The following is an 18,849-nucleotide window of genomic DNA, read 5'->3' as shown; positions in this document are numbered from 1 at the left end:
TAATGTTTTTAAACAAGAGGCCCTTTTCTCTTCTTTGTATGTCTTCTTGTGAAAGACATACTTGGTCATGACTTTAAGAACTTGTGTTCCTTTCTCTCTCTCTCTCTCTTATTTTTTTATTCTATATTAAATAGAGACGGGGCCTCACTATGTTGCTCAGGCTGGTCTTGAACTCTTGGGCTCAAGCAATCCTCCCCCCTCGGCCTCCCAAAGTGTTGGGATTACAGGCGTCAGCCACTGTGTCGGGCCAAGAACTTGTGTTCTTAATTAAACACAAGTTTAAGGCATGTGAACAGTGTTCGTTTCGCCCTGGGCGCTGCAAGTGGTGCGGCTGCTCCTGATTGCAAGTACCTCAAGCAAGAGCTTTGCCTCGTGCGACTCTAGATCTGCCACATACGTAGGGGAGGCTCAGTGCATGAGGACAAGCAAGCGTCATCCCATTAGCACAAAAGACACCTTCAAAAGGTTTACAATTGTTTGGGTCTGGAAGTATTAAAAATATTAGGTTGGTGCATAAGTAATTGCAATTTTTGCCATTACATTTATGGCAAAACCCGCAATTACTTTTTTTTCTTTTTTTTGGAAGTGGAGTCTTGCTCTGTTGCCCAGGCTGGAGTGCAGTGGTGCAGTCTCGGCTCACAGCAGCCTCTGTCTCCCTGGTTCAAGTGATTCTCCTGCCTCAGCCTCCTGAGTAGCTGGGATTACAGGCGCCCATCACCATGTATTTTTAGTAAAGACAGGGTTTCACCATGTTGATCAGGTTGGTCTTGAACTCCTGACCTCAGGTGATCTGCCCGCCTGAGCCTCCCAGAGTGCTGGGATTACAGACGTGAGCCATTATGTCCGGCCCATAATTACTTTTGCACCAACCTAATATATATATTTTTTTTCTTTCTACATTTCTATGCTTTCTAGATTTTCAATGTAAAAGTATAATCTATTCTACTATAAGATTTTTTTTTTTTAAAAAACCTTATTAAACACACCAGACTCAAAAAAAACAAAAACAGAAACAAAAAAGCATCATTTCTCTCTTCCCCACCTTAAGTGCTTCATCCAGCAGAAAACTTGTCAATGTTATTAGAAGAATCAGTTACAGCTTTTTTTTAAAAAAACGTTTTTTAGAGACGGGGGTCTCACTATGTTGCCTAGGCTGGTCTTGAACTCCTGGACTCAAGCGATCCTCCCACCTCAGCCTCCCAAAGTGCTGGGATTACAGGCATGAGCCACTGTACTCAGCCCACTTACTGCTTTTCATTCCTCACGTCTTATGGCCACCGCTGGTTAAGACTTCAAAGTGGTTTTTTCATTTGGCACACGAGTGCGGAAGGATATGAAGATTTACACAAAAGACAGTTTGTGTCTCAGCACTGGTGCCCATCAGCAAGCTGAGGGCTGTTGGACAAGCCCCTCAGGCTGTTGCTTCTGAGCCTCAGTGTTCTGACTTGTGGAATGGGCCGTGGAGATATTGTCAGAACTGGCAAGAGAACCAGTTGAGAACCATCTCCAGAGAGTCACAACTCAGAGAAGTCAGGGACTCAGCTGACATAAAACTTGACCACAGAGGTCACGAGTTATACATCTGATGCATCTTTAAGATTTTATTTTATTTCATTTCATTTTTTAACAGATGGGGCCTCACTCTGTTGCCCAGGCTAAAGTGCACTGGCACAATCTCTGCTCACTGCAACCTCCACCTCCCGGGTTCAAGCGATTCTCCTGCCTCAGCATCCCAAGTAGCTGGGATTACAGGTGCCCGCCACCATGCTCGGCTAATTTTTGTATTTTTAGTAGAGACCGGGTTTCACTATGTTGGCCAGGCTGGTCTTGAACTCCTGACCTCGTGATCTGCCTATCTCGGCCACCCAAAGTGCTGGAGCTGGGATTACAGCTGGGGCTGTAATCCCATACATGTGTGTGTATATATATATGTATATGTATATATGTGTGTGTGTATATGTGTGTGTGTGTGTGTATATATATTTTTGTTTGTTTGTTTGTTTGTTTGAGACAGGATCTCACTTCTATCACCTGAGGCTGGAGTGCAGTGGTGCAATCATGGCTCCTGCAACCTCGACCTCCCAGGCCTCCTCCTGCCTCAGCTACCTGAGTAGCTGGGACCACAGGCACGCACCATGCTAGGCTAATTTTTTTTTTTTTTTTTTTTTTGTAGGTTTCACCATGTTGCCCAGGCTAGTCTTGAACTCCTGGACTCAAATCATCCTCCTGCCTCAGCCTCCCAAAGTGCTGGGATTACAGTATTTTTTTTTTAATTACAAAATTCTTTTTAGAGACAATGTCTCACTATGTTCCCCAGGCTGGTCTTGAATTCCTGGCCTCAAGTGATCCTCCCACCTCAGCTTCCCAAAGCACTGGGATTACAGGCGTGAGCCACTGCACCCTGGCCCACATCTCATATGTCTTAAAAACATATTTCTCATTCCTATAAAAAGTCCAGGTTATTGCAAAAGTGGCATTAATATTTTTGATTACTGGCTGGAGCTAACAATAGAATTCAGCGAGGCTGGCCAGGCACAGTGGCTCATGCCTATAATCCCAGCATTTTGATCACCTGAAGTCAGGAGTTTGAGACCAGCCTGGCCAACATGGTGAAGCCCCACCTCTACTAAAAATACAAAAAATTAGCTGGGTATGGTGGCACATGCCTGTAATCCCAGCTACTCGGGAGGCTGAGGCAGGAAAATTGCTTGAAACCAGGAGGCACAGGTTGCGGTGAGTGGAGATTGCACCATGGCACTCCAGCCTGGGCCACAAAGTGAGACTCTGTCTTAAAAAAAAAAAAAAAAAGAATTCAGTAGGCCATTTACACTCTCTTGAAGATATTACAAAGCTTCCACAGAATATTCTCTTCAGCAAAGGAAAGAAAATAAGTCTGGCTAGTTCAGGCATAATCTGATAGGTAAAGCATGTTCCTCTGAAAGCCAGGAAAATAAATCAGAACAGCCCCTGGCTTGGTGAAGCCATGTCTAGACTCCCTGCTGAGTCTATAGTATTCCTTTGTTAGACAACAGTTTGGGTCATTGGAACAAGTCACTCCTTGTTTCAGAACTTTGGGGAGTTCTGCTTCTTGGCTGAGGAGATGAGAGAAATGTGGCTGAATTGTTTTAATTTAATGATTCTGTACCGATTTATGTAGGAAAAGCTATGAGAAATAATGTGCCCAGGGACTGTGGAGACACAGCTGTGGAAGTTGGAATCTATGCAAATATCCATGGAAAACAAGCAAGTAAGAGAACTTTGTTGCGTGTTTTGGGTGGTTTCAGGTTTTTGTCTTTTGATTTTGTTAAGGTTGACAGATGTACGGGAGTGGGGGGTGGAGCAAAAGGGATAGAGTTCAATGTCTATTGATGCCCAGTCCCACTTTCTAGGGGTAAAAACTAGTTTTTTAAAAATCCTTCCACAGATATTCTATGTGTATAATAAACAAATGGTAGCAATTGTAGCATATTGTAGGTATGACTTTCTATACCTTGATTTTTTTTTTTTTTCATGTAACAACATATCTTGAAGATTTTTGACATCTGTTCAGAATGATCCGCACTGTGTTTCACAGTCTTTCATGGTCACCTCTCAAAGCAGGCACTGCACATTGCTTTGCAGTAAACAAGACCCAACGCCTTGGCTGATGTATTAGTCCATTCTCTTGCTATTATAAGGACATACCTGAGATGGGGTAATTTATAAAGGAAAGAGGTTTAATTGACTCACAGTTCCGCAGGGCTTGGGAGGCCTCAGGAAACTTACAATCATGGTAGAAGGGGAAGCAAACACATCCTTCTTCACAAGGCAGCAGGAGAGAGAAGAATGAGAGCCAAGGGAAGGGGGAAAAACCTTATAAAACCATCAGATCTTGTGAGAACTAACTCACTATCACTAGAACAGTATGACAGAAACCACCCCCATGATTTAATTATCTCCACCTGGTCCCTCCCATGACACGTGGGGTTTGTGGGGACTACAATTCAAGATGTGATTTGGGTGAGGACACAGCCAAACCCTATCATCAGCTGACAATGGAACAATCTCAGCCAACATGACCACATTCCAGACGCAGTGCTGAGTTATTTACCCACCTTTTCTAGCACAAATACTACCAACCCCCAATTTATGTCATTCTCACTTTACAGAGGAGGGATCTGTCCCAGAAGTGGGATCCAGACCATGTGTTTCCATAGCCCGTGTTCTGCAGAGTCTATCCCACTGCCCTCATGTGCTTAGAAATTCAGATAATTGGCCCAATAACTCCTATTCCTTATCTTTTGCCCAGAGGCCGAACATTCCCAGGAGCTACAGTATGCCACCCCCGTGTTCCGGGAGGTGGCACCAAGAGAGCAAGGTGAGCCACAGCTTGGGATAAGAGATAAGAGGTGCTGGTGACTAGAGACAGGTAGTCCCTGTGATGTCACCACACTCAGACGCTTCAGGAGCCTGAGAATGGGGTGGACGCGAGCAATGCAGGCACACCATAAGGAACCAATGGCAACCAGCACCCTAGCTCCTAAAACATCTCATCAGGGGATGGAGGGTGGGGAAGAGGGAAAGATGTGGTGGGGGAATGTCATAGAAAAAATCCAGAGAAAAGGATATAGGATCATTACTCAAACATTTCCTTCCTTTCCTCCCTCCTTCCCTCCCCGCTTCCTTCCTCCCTCCCTCCCTCCCTCCCTCCTTCCCTCCTTCCCTCCTTCCTTCCTTCCTTCCCTCCTTTCTTCCTGTCTTTCTTTCTTTTTCCTTCCTTTCTTCCATCCTTCATTCCTTCCTTCCTGTCTTTCTTTTACCTTCCCTCCCCTCCCCTCCCCTCCCCTCCCTTCCCCTCCCTTTCCTTTCCTTTCCTTTCCTTTCTCTCTCTCTCTTTCTTCCTTTCTTCCTTTTTCTTCCTTTCTTCCTTTCTTCCTTTCTTCCTTCCTTCCTTCCTTCCTTCCTTCCTTCCTTCCTTCCTTCCTTCCTTCCTTCCTTCCTTCTTCTTTCTTTCTTTCTTTCTTTCTTTCTTTCTTTCTTTCTTTCTTTCTTTCTTTCTTTCTTTCTTTCTTTCTTTCTTTCTTTCTTTCTTTCTTCTTTCTTTCCTTTTTCTTTCTTTCTTTCCTGCCTTTCTTCTTTTTTTTTGAGACTCTCACTCTGTCACCCAGGCCAGAGTGCAGTGGCACAATTTCAGCTCACTGCACCCTCTACCTCTTGGGCTGAAGCAATCAACCCACCTCAAGCTCCTGAGTAGCGGGACGACAGGTGTGCACCATCATGTCTGACTAATTTTTTTTTTTTTTTTGGTAGAGACAGGTATCTTGCTATATCACCCAAGCTGGTCTCGAACTCCTGGGCTTGACCAATCTTCCTGCCTCAGCCTCCCAAAGTGTTGGGATTACAAGCATGAGGCATTATGCCCAGCTAACATTTTCAAGAATAAATTATTTAACATAGTCCAGGAAAAAATTAGTTAATACCTGGTTCTGTCAGGCCACCCAGCTACTAGAAATAGGATTTTTAAAAACAGCCTCGCCTGTCACATATCCTAAGTAAATTATTTTCCGTCTTATGTTTCAGAAGCCTGTGATTCTTATAAACCTGGATATGTCTATTCCGAACTCAACTTCTGAAATTTACAGAAACAAACTACATCTCAGGGTAAGATGCTTTTTATGAAGCTGATTTCCATGAACAAAAAGCAAACTTGAGGCTGAGGCAGGTGGATTACTTGAGGTCAGGAGTTTGAGACGAGCCTGGCCAACATGGCAAAAACCTGGTCTCTACTACAAATACAAAAATTAGTTGGGTGTGGTGGTGCGTGTGTGTAGTCCCAGCTACTCAGGAGGTTGAGGCAGGAGAATCACTTGAGCCTGGGAGGCAGAGGTTGCAGTGAACCAAGATCGTGCCACTGCACTACAGCCTGGGCGACAAGATGAGACTCCATCTCAAAAAAAAAAAAAAAAAAAAGATGTTCATTAATGTTCATGATTTAGCTCACCCTCCAGATTTAACTAATGCCAAAGGTGTGCCTTGATGTGCTGCCTTTCCTGGTCACGTTCCAGGGAGAGAGTCCACGTTGTTGAGTTGTGGGGAGGGAGAATGTTTTAGTCCCCTAGGGCTGCTGCCACAAATGACCACAAATTGGTGGCTTAGAGCAACCATTTCACAGTTCTGGAGGCTAGAAGTCCAAAACCAAGGTGTCTGTAGAGCTGTGCTCCATCCAAAATTTCTTGGGGGGAGCCTCCTTGCCTCTTCCAGCTTCTGGGGCTCCAGACGTTGCTTGTGGTTGCCTCACTTCAACTTCTGCCTCTGTCTTCACATGGCCTTTTATGTTCTCTCTTGTCTCTCTCTTCTTCTTCTTCTTCTTTTTTTTTGAGATGGATTCTCACTCTGTTGCCCAGGCTGGAGTTCAGTGGCACGATCTCAGCTCAATTCAATCTCCACTTTCCTGATTCAAGTAATTCTCATGCCTCAGCCTCCCAAGTAGCTGGGATTACAGGCACCCCCCACCACACCCGGCTAATTTTTGTGTTTTTAGTAGAGATGGGGTTTCACCATAGTGGCCAGGCTGGTCTCGGACTCCTGACCTCAGATGATCCGCCTACCTCGGCCTCCCAAAGTGCTGGAATTACAAGTGTGAGCCAATGTGCCCGGCCCTGAATTGCTTTAGTAAAGAAAGGGTCTCCCAGAATAAATTCATCTGAACATGCACCCTTCTCTGAGCCTTCTGACTCTTCAATATTCTGCTCACACCTGTCTGGCATCTCCATGATATTTTCCACTGGTCACCACTGTCCAATAGAAATATAATGTCAGCCACATGGGCACACTTTTCACTCTTTCTAGTAGACACAATGACAAAATGAAAAGATGGCCGGGCATGGTGGCTCATGCCTATAATCCCAGCACTTTGGGAGGCTGAGGTGGGTGGATCACTTGAGGTCAGGAGTTCAAGAGCAGCTTGGCCATCATGGTGAAACCCCGTCTCTACTAAAAATACAAAAAAGTTAGCTGGGCGTAGTGGTGGGTGCTTGTAATTCCATCTACTTAGGAGGCTGACGCACAAGAATCGCTCAAACCTGGGAGGCGGAGGTTGCAGTGAGCCGAGATTGCACCACAGCACTCCAGCCTGGGCAACAGAGTGAGACCTGTGTTAAAAAAAGAAAGAAAAGAAGAAAAAAAAAGAGAAGGAAGGAAGGAAGAAAAGGAGAAAAGAAGAGAAACAGGCGAAATGAATTGGAATAATATATTTTATTTAACCCAGCATATCCAAAAATCCTATCATTTTAACAAGTACAACTACCCTATTTCCCTCAGAATGTAGTATTGCCTCTGGTTTGCTGTGGATCTCATATTAGACCACTCAGCTGTAGAGTCTTGTGGGATCCAAGCTTCAAGGAGACCCATCATGCATATTTAGGACCAGTTCCAGGTGTCCTTGACATGACGCTAAACCTCCATTTCCTTTTTCTTTTTTGGAGACGGAGTCTGGCTCTGTCGCCCAAGTTGGAGTGCAATGGTGCGATCTTGGCTCCCTGCGACCTCCACCTCCTGGGTTCAAGCGATTCTCCTGCCTCAGCCTCTCAAGTAGCTGGCATTACAAGCATGTGCCACCATCCCCGGCTAATTTTTGTATTTTTAGTAGAGACAGAGTTTCGCCATGTTGGCCAGGCTGGTCTTCAACTCCTGACCTCAAGTGATCCGCCCACCTCGGCCTCCCAAAGTGCTGGGATTACAGGCGTGAGTCATCTTGCCTGGCCCTCCATTTCCTGATGTAGTCTTAAATCCACATTCACTGCCTTAGCACGCTCAGACCCACGCTGCTGTGGGCTCCCCTGGCTCCTGGAGGAGTACACCTGCAGACGCTGCAGTCTTTGTGTGGCTCAGCATCAGGAACTGCCCTTCACGCGTCAGGCTCCGCTGAGACCCGACCCTGGTTATTAAGCTATAAGGGAGACAGGGGTGGATCTTAAAGAAGACAAGCAAAATGTAGTGAAGCAAATAAAATGGTGGTTCCCAGGGGCTGGGGTCCGGGGACAATTAGGAGTGACTGGCTAACGGGTACAGTGTTTCAGTTTGGGAAGACAAAAAAGTTCTGGAAAAAAGATGGAAAGTGGTGATGGTTGCACAATAATATGAGTTTTGTTTTTGTTGTTTTTTGAGACAGAGTCTCTTTCTGTCGCCCAGGCTGGAGTGCAGTGGTATGACCTTGGCTCACTGCAACCTCTGCCTCCCAGGTTCAAGCGATTCTTGTGCCTCAGCCTCCCGAGTAGCTGGGATTACAGGCACCCACCACCACACCCAGTTAATTTTTGTATTTTTAGTAGAGATGAGGTTTCACCATGTTGGCCAGGCTGGTCTCAAACTGCTGACCTCAAGTGATTTGCCTGCCTCGGCCTTCCAAAGTGCTGGGATTACAGGTGTGAGCTATTGTGCTGGTCAATATGAATGAATGTTGTTAATCCCATTGAATTACACACATAAAATTGGTTAAAATGGTAAATTTTATGTTAGGTATAACTTACCACAATAATTTAAAAAATATTATGAGGCGCCTGCCTCATGTGAGGTCTTCGAAGAAGAGGGGCTGTTCTCCTTCTCAAGAGAGCTTGCGGGCTTTGGGAGTTTCATATTCTCAAATGTCCACATCCCAAGGCCCACCCAGCCCCAGTCAGTGTCAGAAATTAGCAGAACAGAACTGCTAGATGTGTTCATTCCATCTCCTCCTTGGTTGCCCCACCATTTTGATCAGATCCTGGAACTGGCTTTCAGCATAGTCTTCCAGCTGGCTGTGATAAATGAGGGTGGCTTAAACCCTATCCTTGGGGTTTCACAGCTTGCCCTGAACTGGTAGCCTCTCATTTTCTCCTTGCAAAGCTTCTAAGGCAGCTAAGAGAAGCCAACTAGCTTCACAATCCACATAATTAGCATTGCCCCAAACTTTTCAAGTGCTGGAATGCTGGCATTCACTGCCTCTTTTCTTTCTAAACCTCATTCCACATGGCAAGGGAAGGTCTTAGGAACTGTGGAGCTGTGGTGTGCTAAGGGTTCTCACTGCCTACCTATCACCAGCAAGGGAGTCCTTGTTGCCGTCCATTCCTAGGGGTTCATTTGTTCCCTGAGGCTGCTTTCTAGGGCCTTCTGGTCCCGTCTCTTATCCTGGACTAGACCTGAAAGCAGAGCCTGAAATAAGGCCTTCTGTGCAAATCATTTATGTAGGAGGTGGCCCTAGGAAGCAGGCCCAGTGCGCCACAGGAAAAGCCAGTACACGGTGTTTTGCTGAGTTGGGCACTGTGGTGGGCAGCTGGACGTGAGTCCACTGGAATCTTCTGAAGAGTCCAAGAGCCTCTTCTCAGTATTGTCCACTTGAGGATTGATAATGAGAGGTATTTATCCATTGGTGTCCAGCCCTCATTGGTTGAGGATCATCCCAGGAAGTGATACCTCCCCCACTTCTAGACTAGCATGTAGGTATTCCAAGCAGGCTTCCCTCAGTGTCTCACCCCAGGCACTGCAAACACCCCAGGACAGAAAGTGAACATGTGTATTATGCAGTTGAAGCAAGAAGCTATCAGTGTGAAATGAGTAGACCCTCAGATGCAGCTGGGTCAGAGGGAAGGCCCAGGAATATGATGCAGGACACAGAGGTGGCTGATACACCACCTCCCAACATTTCCTCTATCACAACAACTACAACAATGGCAACAATAGGGCTGGGTGTGGTGGCTCACGCCTATAATCCCAATACCCTGGGAGGCCAAGGCAGAAGGATTGCTTGAGCCCAGGAATTCAAGACTAGCCTGGGCAATGTGGCAAAATCCTGTCTCTACAAACAATACAAAAATTAGCCAGGCATCACTGCCACTAAAATTAGCATGTCTGCAGGCCCAGCTACTCAGGAGGCTGAGTTGGGAGGACTGCTTGAGCCTGGGAGGTCAAGGCTGCAGTGTACCACTGCACTCCAGCCTAGGCAAGAGAGTGAGGCCCTGTCTCAGTAGGTAAATAAATACATTAATTAATTAAAAATGACAACAATAATATATGTATTGAGCTTATAGCATGTTCCAGGTACTATTACTAAGTGCTTTGTGTGCCTGTCCTCATATAGTCCCACAATATCTCTTTGGGGCAGGTAAGTTTTTTCTTTTTCTTTTTCTTTTTTTTTGAGGCGGAGTTTTGCTCTTGTTCCCCAGGCTGGAGTGAAATGGCGTGATCTTGGCTCACTGCAACCTCTGCCTCCTGAGTTCAAGTGATTCTCTTGCCTCAGCCTCCTGAGCAGCTGGGACATGACACCACACCTGGCTAATTTTGTATTTTTAGTAGAGATGGGGTTCATCATGTTGGCCAGGCTGGTCTCGAACTCCTGATCTCAGGAGATCCACCTGCCTCAGCCTACCAAAGTGCTGGGATTACAGGTGTGAGCCACCATGCCTGGCCTGGGGCAGGTACTCTTATTTCCCTCTTTTCATACAAAAAGAAACTGACTCACAAGTTCATTCAGCTAACACCTGTTGGAAACAGGAAAGGAACTCAGATCTGAGTGACACCAGAGCCCACACTTCTTTTCTTCTTCTTCTTCATTTTTTTTTTTTGAGACAGGGGCTTACTCTCTTGCCCAGGCTGCAGTACAATGATGGGATCACAGCTCACTGCAGTCTTGACCTTCCTGGCTCAAGTAATTCTCCCACCTCAGCTTCCTGAGTACCTGGGACCACAGATATATACCACTACGCCTGGCTAATTTTTGTATTTTTTTAGAGACGGGGTTTTGCCACGTTGGCCAGGCTGGGCTCAAGCAATCCTCCCACCTCAGCCTTAAGCCCAGGCTTGAGCTACTGGGCTCAAGTAATCCTCCCATCTCAGCCTCCCAAAGTGTTGAGATTACAGGTATGAGCCACCACGCCAGGCCAAGCCCACACTTCTAACCACTACCTTGTTAACATTCCAGGATGGACAACTGGATATTGAGGGCTTATTGGATCAGAAAAGTCATCAGATCAGAATTATCAAGATCAGCAAGGATGCAGGGACCTGGGCCCACACACGCCCACTGAAGGATGCCCCTCTGTCAAGCGGCAAAGCCAATGGGAGGAAAGTGGGGGAGAGACCACCCAAACAGGCAGAAGGAAGCACCGTCATGCGTTGCTTAATGACAGAGATAGGTTCTGACAAATGTGTGTCATTAGGCAATTCCACTGTGCGCACACCAGTGTATTTACACAAACCCAGATGGTATCCACTACTCCACACCTGGCTATATGGTACCTGTTGCTCCTAGTCTACACACCTGAAGCCATGTTACTGTACTGAATGCTGGAGGCAATTGCAGCACAATGGTATTTTTGTATCTAAACACAGAAAAGGTGCAGTAAAAATATGGTATGATTTTAGGGGCCACTGTCACATACCTGGTTCGTGGTTGACTGAAACGTTGCTAGGCAGTGCGTGACTGCATCTGAAAAATGCATGCAGAGGAGGGCTGGGGATGGGCAATGGTTATGGACAAGGAGGTAGATTGTGTTGAGTGTTCAGGCCTGTGGGCAGGATTCATGATTGTGTGAGGCCAGGGGACATCCAGGCAGGCACAAGAACATATGTTGGCACACACAGGCCCTGGCCAGGTGGTAGAATCTTTTTTTTTTTTTTTGAGACAGAGTCTCGCTCTGTCGCCCAGGTTGGAGAGTGCAGTGGCGTGATCTCGGCTCACTGCAACCTCTGCCTCCCAGGTTCAAGCGATTCCCCTACCTCAGCCTCCCGAATAGCTGGGATTACAGGCATGCACCACCACACCCAGCTAATTTTTGTGTTTTTGATAGAGATGAGCTTTCACCATGTTGGCCGGACTGGTCTTGAAATCTTGACCTCAAGTGATCCACCCACCTTGGCCTCCCAAAGTGCTGGGATTACAGGTGTGAGCCACCGCACCCGGCCAGGTGGCAGAATCTTGACTCCAAGAGAGTTCTGACAAAAGAAATAAAATATCATTGCCTTGAAATAATATTTAACGTTTTAAAGGTAAGCTTTTTCCATACGCACTTCTGACACCAAATGTGTGGGTTTTTTCCCACACCAAAAACCAATTCTCCAACTCTCTGGACACCAATAATTCAATCCCAACATTAACTATCAGGAGTTACTATTAGACCTCATAGGTTAAGGCCTCAGTCCTACAAGACTACCCCCCAACTCAGATGCCAATCACAAGTCGAGGCCTCACATACTTCTGATCTACCACCCCCTCCTCGGGCTGGATAACTTGCTAGAATTGTTTGCAGAACTCAGGAAACCAGTTTCATTACTACTACTGGTTTATTATAAAAATGTAAAGACGACCAGGTATGATGGCTCATGTCTGTAATCCCAGCACTTTGGAAGTCCGAGGCAGGTGGATCACTTGAGTTCTTGAGTTTGAGACCATCCTGGGCAACATGGTGAAACCCTGTCTCTACTAAAAATACAAAAATGAGCCGGGCATGATGGTGCACACCTATAGTCCCAGCTACTCGGGAGGCTGAGGTGAGAGGGTCACTGGAGCCCAGGAAGTCGAGGCTACAGTGAGTCATGATCTTGCCACTGCACTCTGACCTGGGTGACGGTGAGACCCTATCTCAAAAAAAAAAAAAAAAAAAAAAAAGGCATAAAGGATGCAGATGAGGAGGTGCACAGGGCAAAGTCCAGAAGGGTCTCAAGCAAAGGCGCTTCTGTTCCCATGGCATAGGGAGTGCCATCCTCGGGGCATGCGGATGCATTCATCAACCCAAAAGCTCTCCCAGCCCTGTGGTTTAGGGGATTGCGGGTTTCACCATGTTGGCCAGGCTGGTCTCGAACTCCTGCCCTTAGATGATCCACCTTCCTCAGGCTCCTAAAGTGCTGGGATCACAGGCCTGAGCCACTGTGCCCAGTTACTTTCTGGCCCAACAGTATATTCCAGGTTCATCTTGTCCTTGTCCTGACCCGACTCTGGAGTCAGCTGTATTTCCAGGGAGCTCTGCGTCCTTTAAGAAGAGCTCTGTATTTAGAAACTGGGGCCTGAGTGTGATCTTGGCTCACTGCAACCTCTGCCTTCCAGGTTCAAGCGAATGTCCCATCTCAGCCTCCCAAGAGTAGCTGGGACTACAGGTGCGCACCACGACACCCAACTAAATTTTGTATTTTTTGGTAGAGACGGGGTTTCACCATGTTGGCTAGGCTGGTCTTGAACTCATAAATTGTATTTTGATTTTATGTTGTTGATATGTAGAAGTAATCTTTTTGGTTGATTCTGTGTCCTGCATCCTTGCTAAATTCTATTTCAATACTCTCTACCTGTAGATTTTCTTACAGTCTGGAGACCAGAAAACTACTGTTGTGACTGTTGTGTTGTTGCCTCTGCCACAGCTGCCTCACACCCAGAAACGAGCCCACCGTGGAGGAGAGCTTTGCCACTGTGGACACTTGCTTCTCAGCCACAACTTTTGCTTTCCAAACCCCAGCCTGGGCACCTAGTTGGTGGAAGATACTCACATCCCTGATCCCAGGAATACGGTGACTGTAATTTTTTAGGTTTCTGACCCCACCAAATAGGAGGAGGGTTAAGATGTGGCATGAAAGAGCCCATTAAAATATCTACCACACTAGCCAAAATATCAATCAAGAGTGAGGTTAATATACATTTTAAAACAGGGACTCAGCAGGTTATCTAATCACACATTCTCACTGAAAGAACTAGGAACTAAATGATGTACTTTATGAAGAAGGAAACTGAATACAGAAAAAGTGTGTAGGATTCAACAAGCATATGAGAAAACATAAATGAGAGAGTTGCATAAGGTTCAGGAACATTATAAATTTATCATGATTTAAAAAATGGGGGCTGGCCGGGCGCGGTGGCTCAAGCCTGTAATCCCAGCACTTTGGGAGGCCGAGATGGGCGGATCACGAGGTCAGGAGATCGAGACCATCCTGGCTAACACGGTGAAACCCCGTCTCTACTAAAAATACAAAAAACTAGCCGGCACGGTGGCGGGCGCCTGTAGTCCCAGCTACTCGGGAGGCTGAGGCAGGAGAATGGCGTGAACCCGGGAGGCGGAGCTTGCAGTGAGCTGAGATCTGGCCACTGCACTCCAGCCTGGGCGACAGAGCGAGACTCCGTCTCAAAAAAAAAAAAAAATGGGGGCTGGGCATGGTGGCTGATGCCTGTAATCCCAACACTTTGGGAGGCCAAGGTTGATGGATCACTTGAGCACAGGAGGTCGAGACCAGCCTGGGCAACATGATGAAACCGCATCTCTACTGAAAAAAAAAAACACAAAAAACAAAACTGGCCAGGTGGGGTGGTGCACGCCTATAGTCCTAGCTACTCAGGAGGCTGAGGTGTGAGGATCACTTGAGCCTAGGAAGCAGAGGCTGCAGTGAGATGAGATTGCACCACTGCAGTCCAGCTGGGGTGACAGAACAAGACCCTGTGTCAAAAAAAAAAAAAAAAAAAAAAAAAGGATAGTATTGGTATATGAGGTATTGGTACATAATTGAACAAGTAGAACAATGGAACAAAAAGTCCGGATATAGTTCTAAATATATACAGTAACTTAGTATAGGATAAATATGGCATCTTAAATCAATGGGGAAAAGATGGATTATTCAATATATTGTAAAAACTTGAGAACCACATTCAAAAAGTTGGTCCCCTACCTCATTCTTTACAACAAAATTAATTCAGATAGATGTGGTCACAGAAGTGCTAGAACAATATGCGGGGGATTTAAAAATAATCTTGAGGTGGGGAAGACTTTTATAGGTATGACTCACAACCCAGAAGACATAAAAGATTGTTAAATTTAATTAGATAAAACATTTAATTATATGAGACATTCAAAGATTACATTTAGAAATCATAAACTAAATCCAAAGAATAACTAGGGACTGGCCGCAGTGGCTTCCATCTGTAATCCCACGAGGCAGGTGATCACCTGAGGTCGGGAGTTTGAGACCAGCCTGGCCAACACAGTGAACCCCTGTCTCTACTAAAAGTACAACAATTAGCTGGGTGTGGTGGTGCACACCTGTAGTCCCTGCTACTGGGGAGACTGAGGCATGAGAATTGCTTGAACCTGGGAGGTGGAGGTTGCGGTGAGGCAAGATAGTGCCGCTGCATTCCATCCTGGGCGACAGAGCAAGACCGCATCTCAAAAAAAAAAAAAAGAATAGGGAGAAAACACCATGATGTGTTGCATAATAACATTTCAGTCATTCATGGACCAAATATAAAACAGGGGTCCCATAAAACTATAATACCATGTGTTTACTGTACCTTTTCTATGTTTAGACCCATTTAGAGACACAAATATTTACCATTGTGCTACAATTGCCTAGTGTTCAGTAGCATGCTGTACAGGTTTATCCCTAGGAGGCACAGACTATCCCATACAGCCTAGGCATGTAGCGGACTATGCCATCTAAGTTTGTGTGAGTACACGCTGTGATGTTCACACAGTGGCCTCCACCGTTAGGCGATGCATGACTAGCCCAGGTCTCAGATACTGTATCAAGTTTCATCATATTATGAGCTTTTACAAATCATTAAGAGAAAGACCAATAAACCAGTAGAAAACTGGGAAAAGGTGGCATCTGCAGGGTAACACCAGGGCAGCACAGAAATCTTGCTGGGATGAGGAGTTGCAAACATGTGTGGTCGACCTTTTGGCTTTCTGCCTCTTCTACTCTCAGGGATGGCGAATCATGACCTAAAGAAATTGTCTTTTCTCAGTGTTGCATCTTCCCAAGGATTTAAAGGGGAGACCTGACCAGAGGAATGATCAACAGTGGATTTGTGATGCCTGGAGCTCATTTCCTTCTTTCTCCTTAACTGCCCTGGAAGGAAACGGACTAGTGCCTTATCTCTGACTCCTCCACAGCACACACCCACCACCAGAGACAGTAACTGAGATCTGCAGTAGCACAGAAACTTAGAGGTTAGAAAAATTAGACACCTAAGGATTTCATGACTCCAGACCTGTTTCCTTAGCATAATACCACACCAGTAAGTGGAATACAACTTATGAAATTTTGTAAATAAATTCTATAAAATTTGTGGTAAAAATTTATTGTTAAAAAATTATTAAAAGGCAATTGGGTTGGAAGGAAGTTCTGTCAAAATACAATCCAGGTGTGTAGTTCTCTGCTAAATTTTGTAAATAAATTCTATAAAATTTTTGGTAAAAATTTATCGTTAAAAAATTATTAAAAGCAATTAGGTTGGAAGGAAGTTCTGTCAAAATACAATCCAGGTGTGCAGTTCTCTGCTAAATTTAGAAGTGATTACTACTGAGGCAGTCTCAAAAAAGCATAAGAGGACTTTATGGGGTGATGCAAATTTTCTACATTGCCTTTGTAGAGATGGTTATACATTTGTCAATACTCATTAATTTGTACATTTAAAAAAGGTAAATTTATTGTATATAAATTGTATCTTAATGAAACTGATTAAAACACACATACAAACCCCAGACCCTCTGCAGTCCTGAATTTGAATGGAAAATATTGGTGTGAACTCATGATGAATTTATTTTTTATTTTATTATTATTATTATTATTTTGGAGATGGGAATCTCACTCTGTTGCCCAGACTGGAGTGCAGTGGCGTGATCTCGGCTTACTGCAACCTCCGTCTCCCAGGTTCAAGCAATTCTCCTGCTTCAGCCTCCCAAGTAGCTAGGATTACAGGCACCTGCCACCACGCCTGGCTAATTTTTGTATTTGTAGTAGAAATGGGGTTTCACCGTGTTGGCCAGGCTGGTCTCGAACTCCTGACCTCAAATGATCCACCTGCCCTGGTCTCCCAAAATGCTGGGATTACAGGCGTGAGCCACCGTGACTGGCCTTATTTTTTATTTCCTTTTGAGACAGGGTCTTGCTCCGTTGCCCAGGCAGGAGTACAGTGGTGTGATCCAGGCTCCCTGCAGCTTCGATCCCCCGGGCTCAAGCCATCCACCCCCATCAGCTCCCCGAGTAGCTGGGACTATAGGCCTGAGCCACTATGCCTGGCTAATTTTCAAAGTTTTTTTTTAGAGATGTGGTCTATGTTGCCCAGGCTGGTCTCGAACTCTAGGGCTCAAGTGATCCTCCTGCCTCAGCCTCCCAAAGTATTGGGATTACAGGTATGAGCCACCACATCTGGCCAATTTTTTTTTTTTTTTTTTTTTCAGGGAGGAAATACACACTCTCCTATATTTGCTAGCTGTTAATACTGGAAAGGCCTAGAAACAAAGATCGTCTTCTATCAATGAGCATTCCTAGTACCCAAAGTATGGTGTCCACTTTTTTCCAATTTAAAAAAACCCAGAGCTCCTTGGAATAACATGGAAATATACAATCTCTACAGTAGTTATTAGATAGCAAGGAAATTATCAGACTAGTAAGGTGTGTCAAAAAGACTTGAGGCTGGCCAGGCGCAGTGGCTCACACAATCCCAGCACTTTCGGAGGCTGAGGTGGGCAGATCACCCTGAGGTCAGGAGTTCGAGACCAGCATGGCCAATATGGTGAAACATTCCTAAAAATACAAAAAATTAACTGGGTGTGGTAGTGGGCGCCTGTAATCCCAGCTACTCAGGAGGCTGAGGCAGGGAAGCTTGAACCCGGGAGGCAGAGGTTGCAGTAGGCCAAGATCGCACCATTGCACTCCAGACCGTGTGACAGAGCAAGACTGTTTCCAAAAAAAAAAAAAAAAGACTGGAGGCCAACTTGAAGAGGCTCCCATTGGCCAAAGATGGGACAATCTGAGCATCAAAAGGAATAACTTTAAAGAATCCAGCATTTATCCTACCTTTCCCATACCTCTACATAAGCAAATATCTCGGTGAGCAGCTTTTCTTCATAGAAGTACTCTAGCAAACGGCTGGGTACAGTGACTCACGCCTGTAATCCCAGCACTTTGGGAGGCCGAGGCAGGTGGATCACCTGATGTTGGGAGTTCGAGACCAGCCTGACCAACATGAAGAAACCCTGTCTCTACAAAAAATACAAAATTAGCCAAGCATGGTGGCACATGCCTGTAATCCCAGCTACTCGGAAGGCTGAGGCAGGAGAATCACTTGAACCTGGGAGGTGGAGGTTGCAATGAGCCGAGATCGCGCCATTGTACTCCAGCCTGGGCAACAAGAGCGAAACTCCATCTCAAAAAAAAAAAAAAAACAAAAAAAACCCCCCAAAAAAGTTCTCTAGCAAACAAAGAAGGAAGAGAGAAGATCCCCATTTTGTAAGCTTTAATGAACTCACCACTTGAGGTATTAATCAGTGGTTGCTGGCAACTCCAAAAAAGAAACAACCAGACACTCACTACTACCACTTCCTTTTTTTTTTTTTTTTTTTTTTGAGACAGTGTCCCACTCTGTCACCCAGACTGGAGTACAATGACACAATCTCGGCTCACTGCAACCTCCGCCTCCTGGGTTGAAGCGATTCTCCTGCCTCAGCCTCCCGAGTAGCTGGGATTACAGGCGCCCACCACCACACCCAGCTAATTTTTTGTATTTTTAGTAGAGACAGCGTTTCACGGTGTTGGCCAGGCTGGTCTCAAACTCCTGACCTCAGGTAATCCACCTGCCTTGGCCTCCCAAAGGGCTGGGATTAAAAATGTGAGCCACCACGCCTGCCCAACTCAGTGCTATTATTTCATCTCCTACCACTTCAAGTTTTTTCTGAACAGCAGAATTATAAACCAAGTCTCAGATACCATAAACTTATGTATCTGTCAGAGAAGGATTTTTTTAAAAAGAAAAATATAAACACCATTATCACACCCAAGAAAATTGTAAATAACTCCTTGACATCATGTAGTGTTATTTTTTTAATGTGATAATGGTGTGGTTATTAACAAAAGATCTTTAAA

At 45.4% G+C, this 18,849-nt stretch overlaps 1 protein-coding gene across 4 annotated transcripts in view; it reads left to right on the top strand.

The window, feature by feature from the left end:
- MILR1 (mast cell immunoglobulin like receptor 1) overlaps positions 1-15,965 on the top strand; it is a 57,382-nt gene extending 41,417 nt beyond the window's left edge. For 2 of the 4 annotated variants that reach the window (XM_073005122.1, XM_073005124.1), the window contains 4 exons: positions 3,158-3,247; positions 4,289-4,357; positions 5,560-5,640; positions 13,294-15,165. In XM_073005122.1, the coding sequence (XP_072861223.1) occupies positions 3,158-3,247; positions 4,289-4,357; positions 5,560-5,612 (212 nt within the window). In that variant the 3' untranslated portion in view covers positions 5,613-5,640; positions 13,294-15,165. Of the gene's footprint in view, positions 1-3,157; positions 3,248-4,288; positions 4,358-5,559; positions 5,641-13,293; positions 15,166-15,727 lie in introns of those variants that run through there. The other 2 variants (XR_012088868.1, XM_073005123.1) reach the window with 2 other exon arrangements.
- Positions 15,966-18,849: the final 2,884 nt, after the last annotated feature.

This window comes from Chlorocebus sabaeus, chromosome 16 (genome assembly GCF_047675955.1).
Source record: "Chlorocebus sabaeus isolate Y175 chromosome 16, mChlSab1.0.hap1, whole genome shotgun sequence".
In the NCBI taxonomy this organism is placed as follows: Eukaryota; Metazoa; Chordata; class Mammalia; order Primates; family Cercopithecidae; genus Chlorocebus; species Chlorocebus sabaeus.
This window is presented reverse-complemented; position numbering and strand designations above follow the sequence as displayed.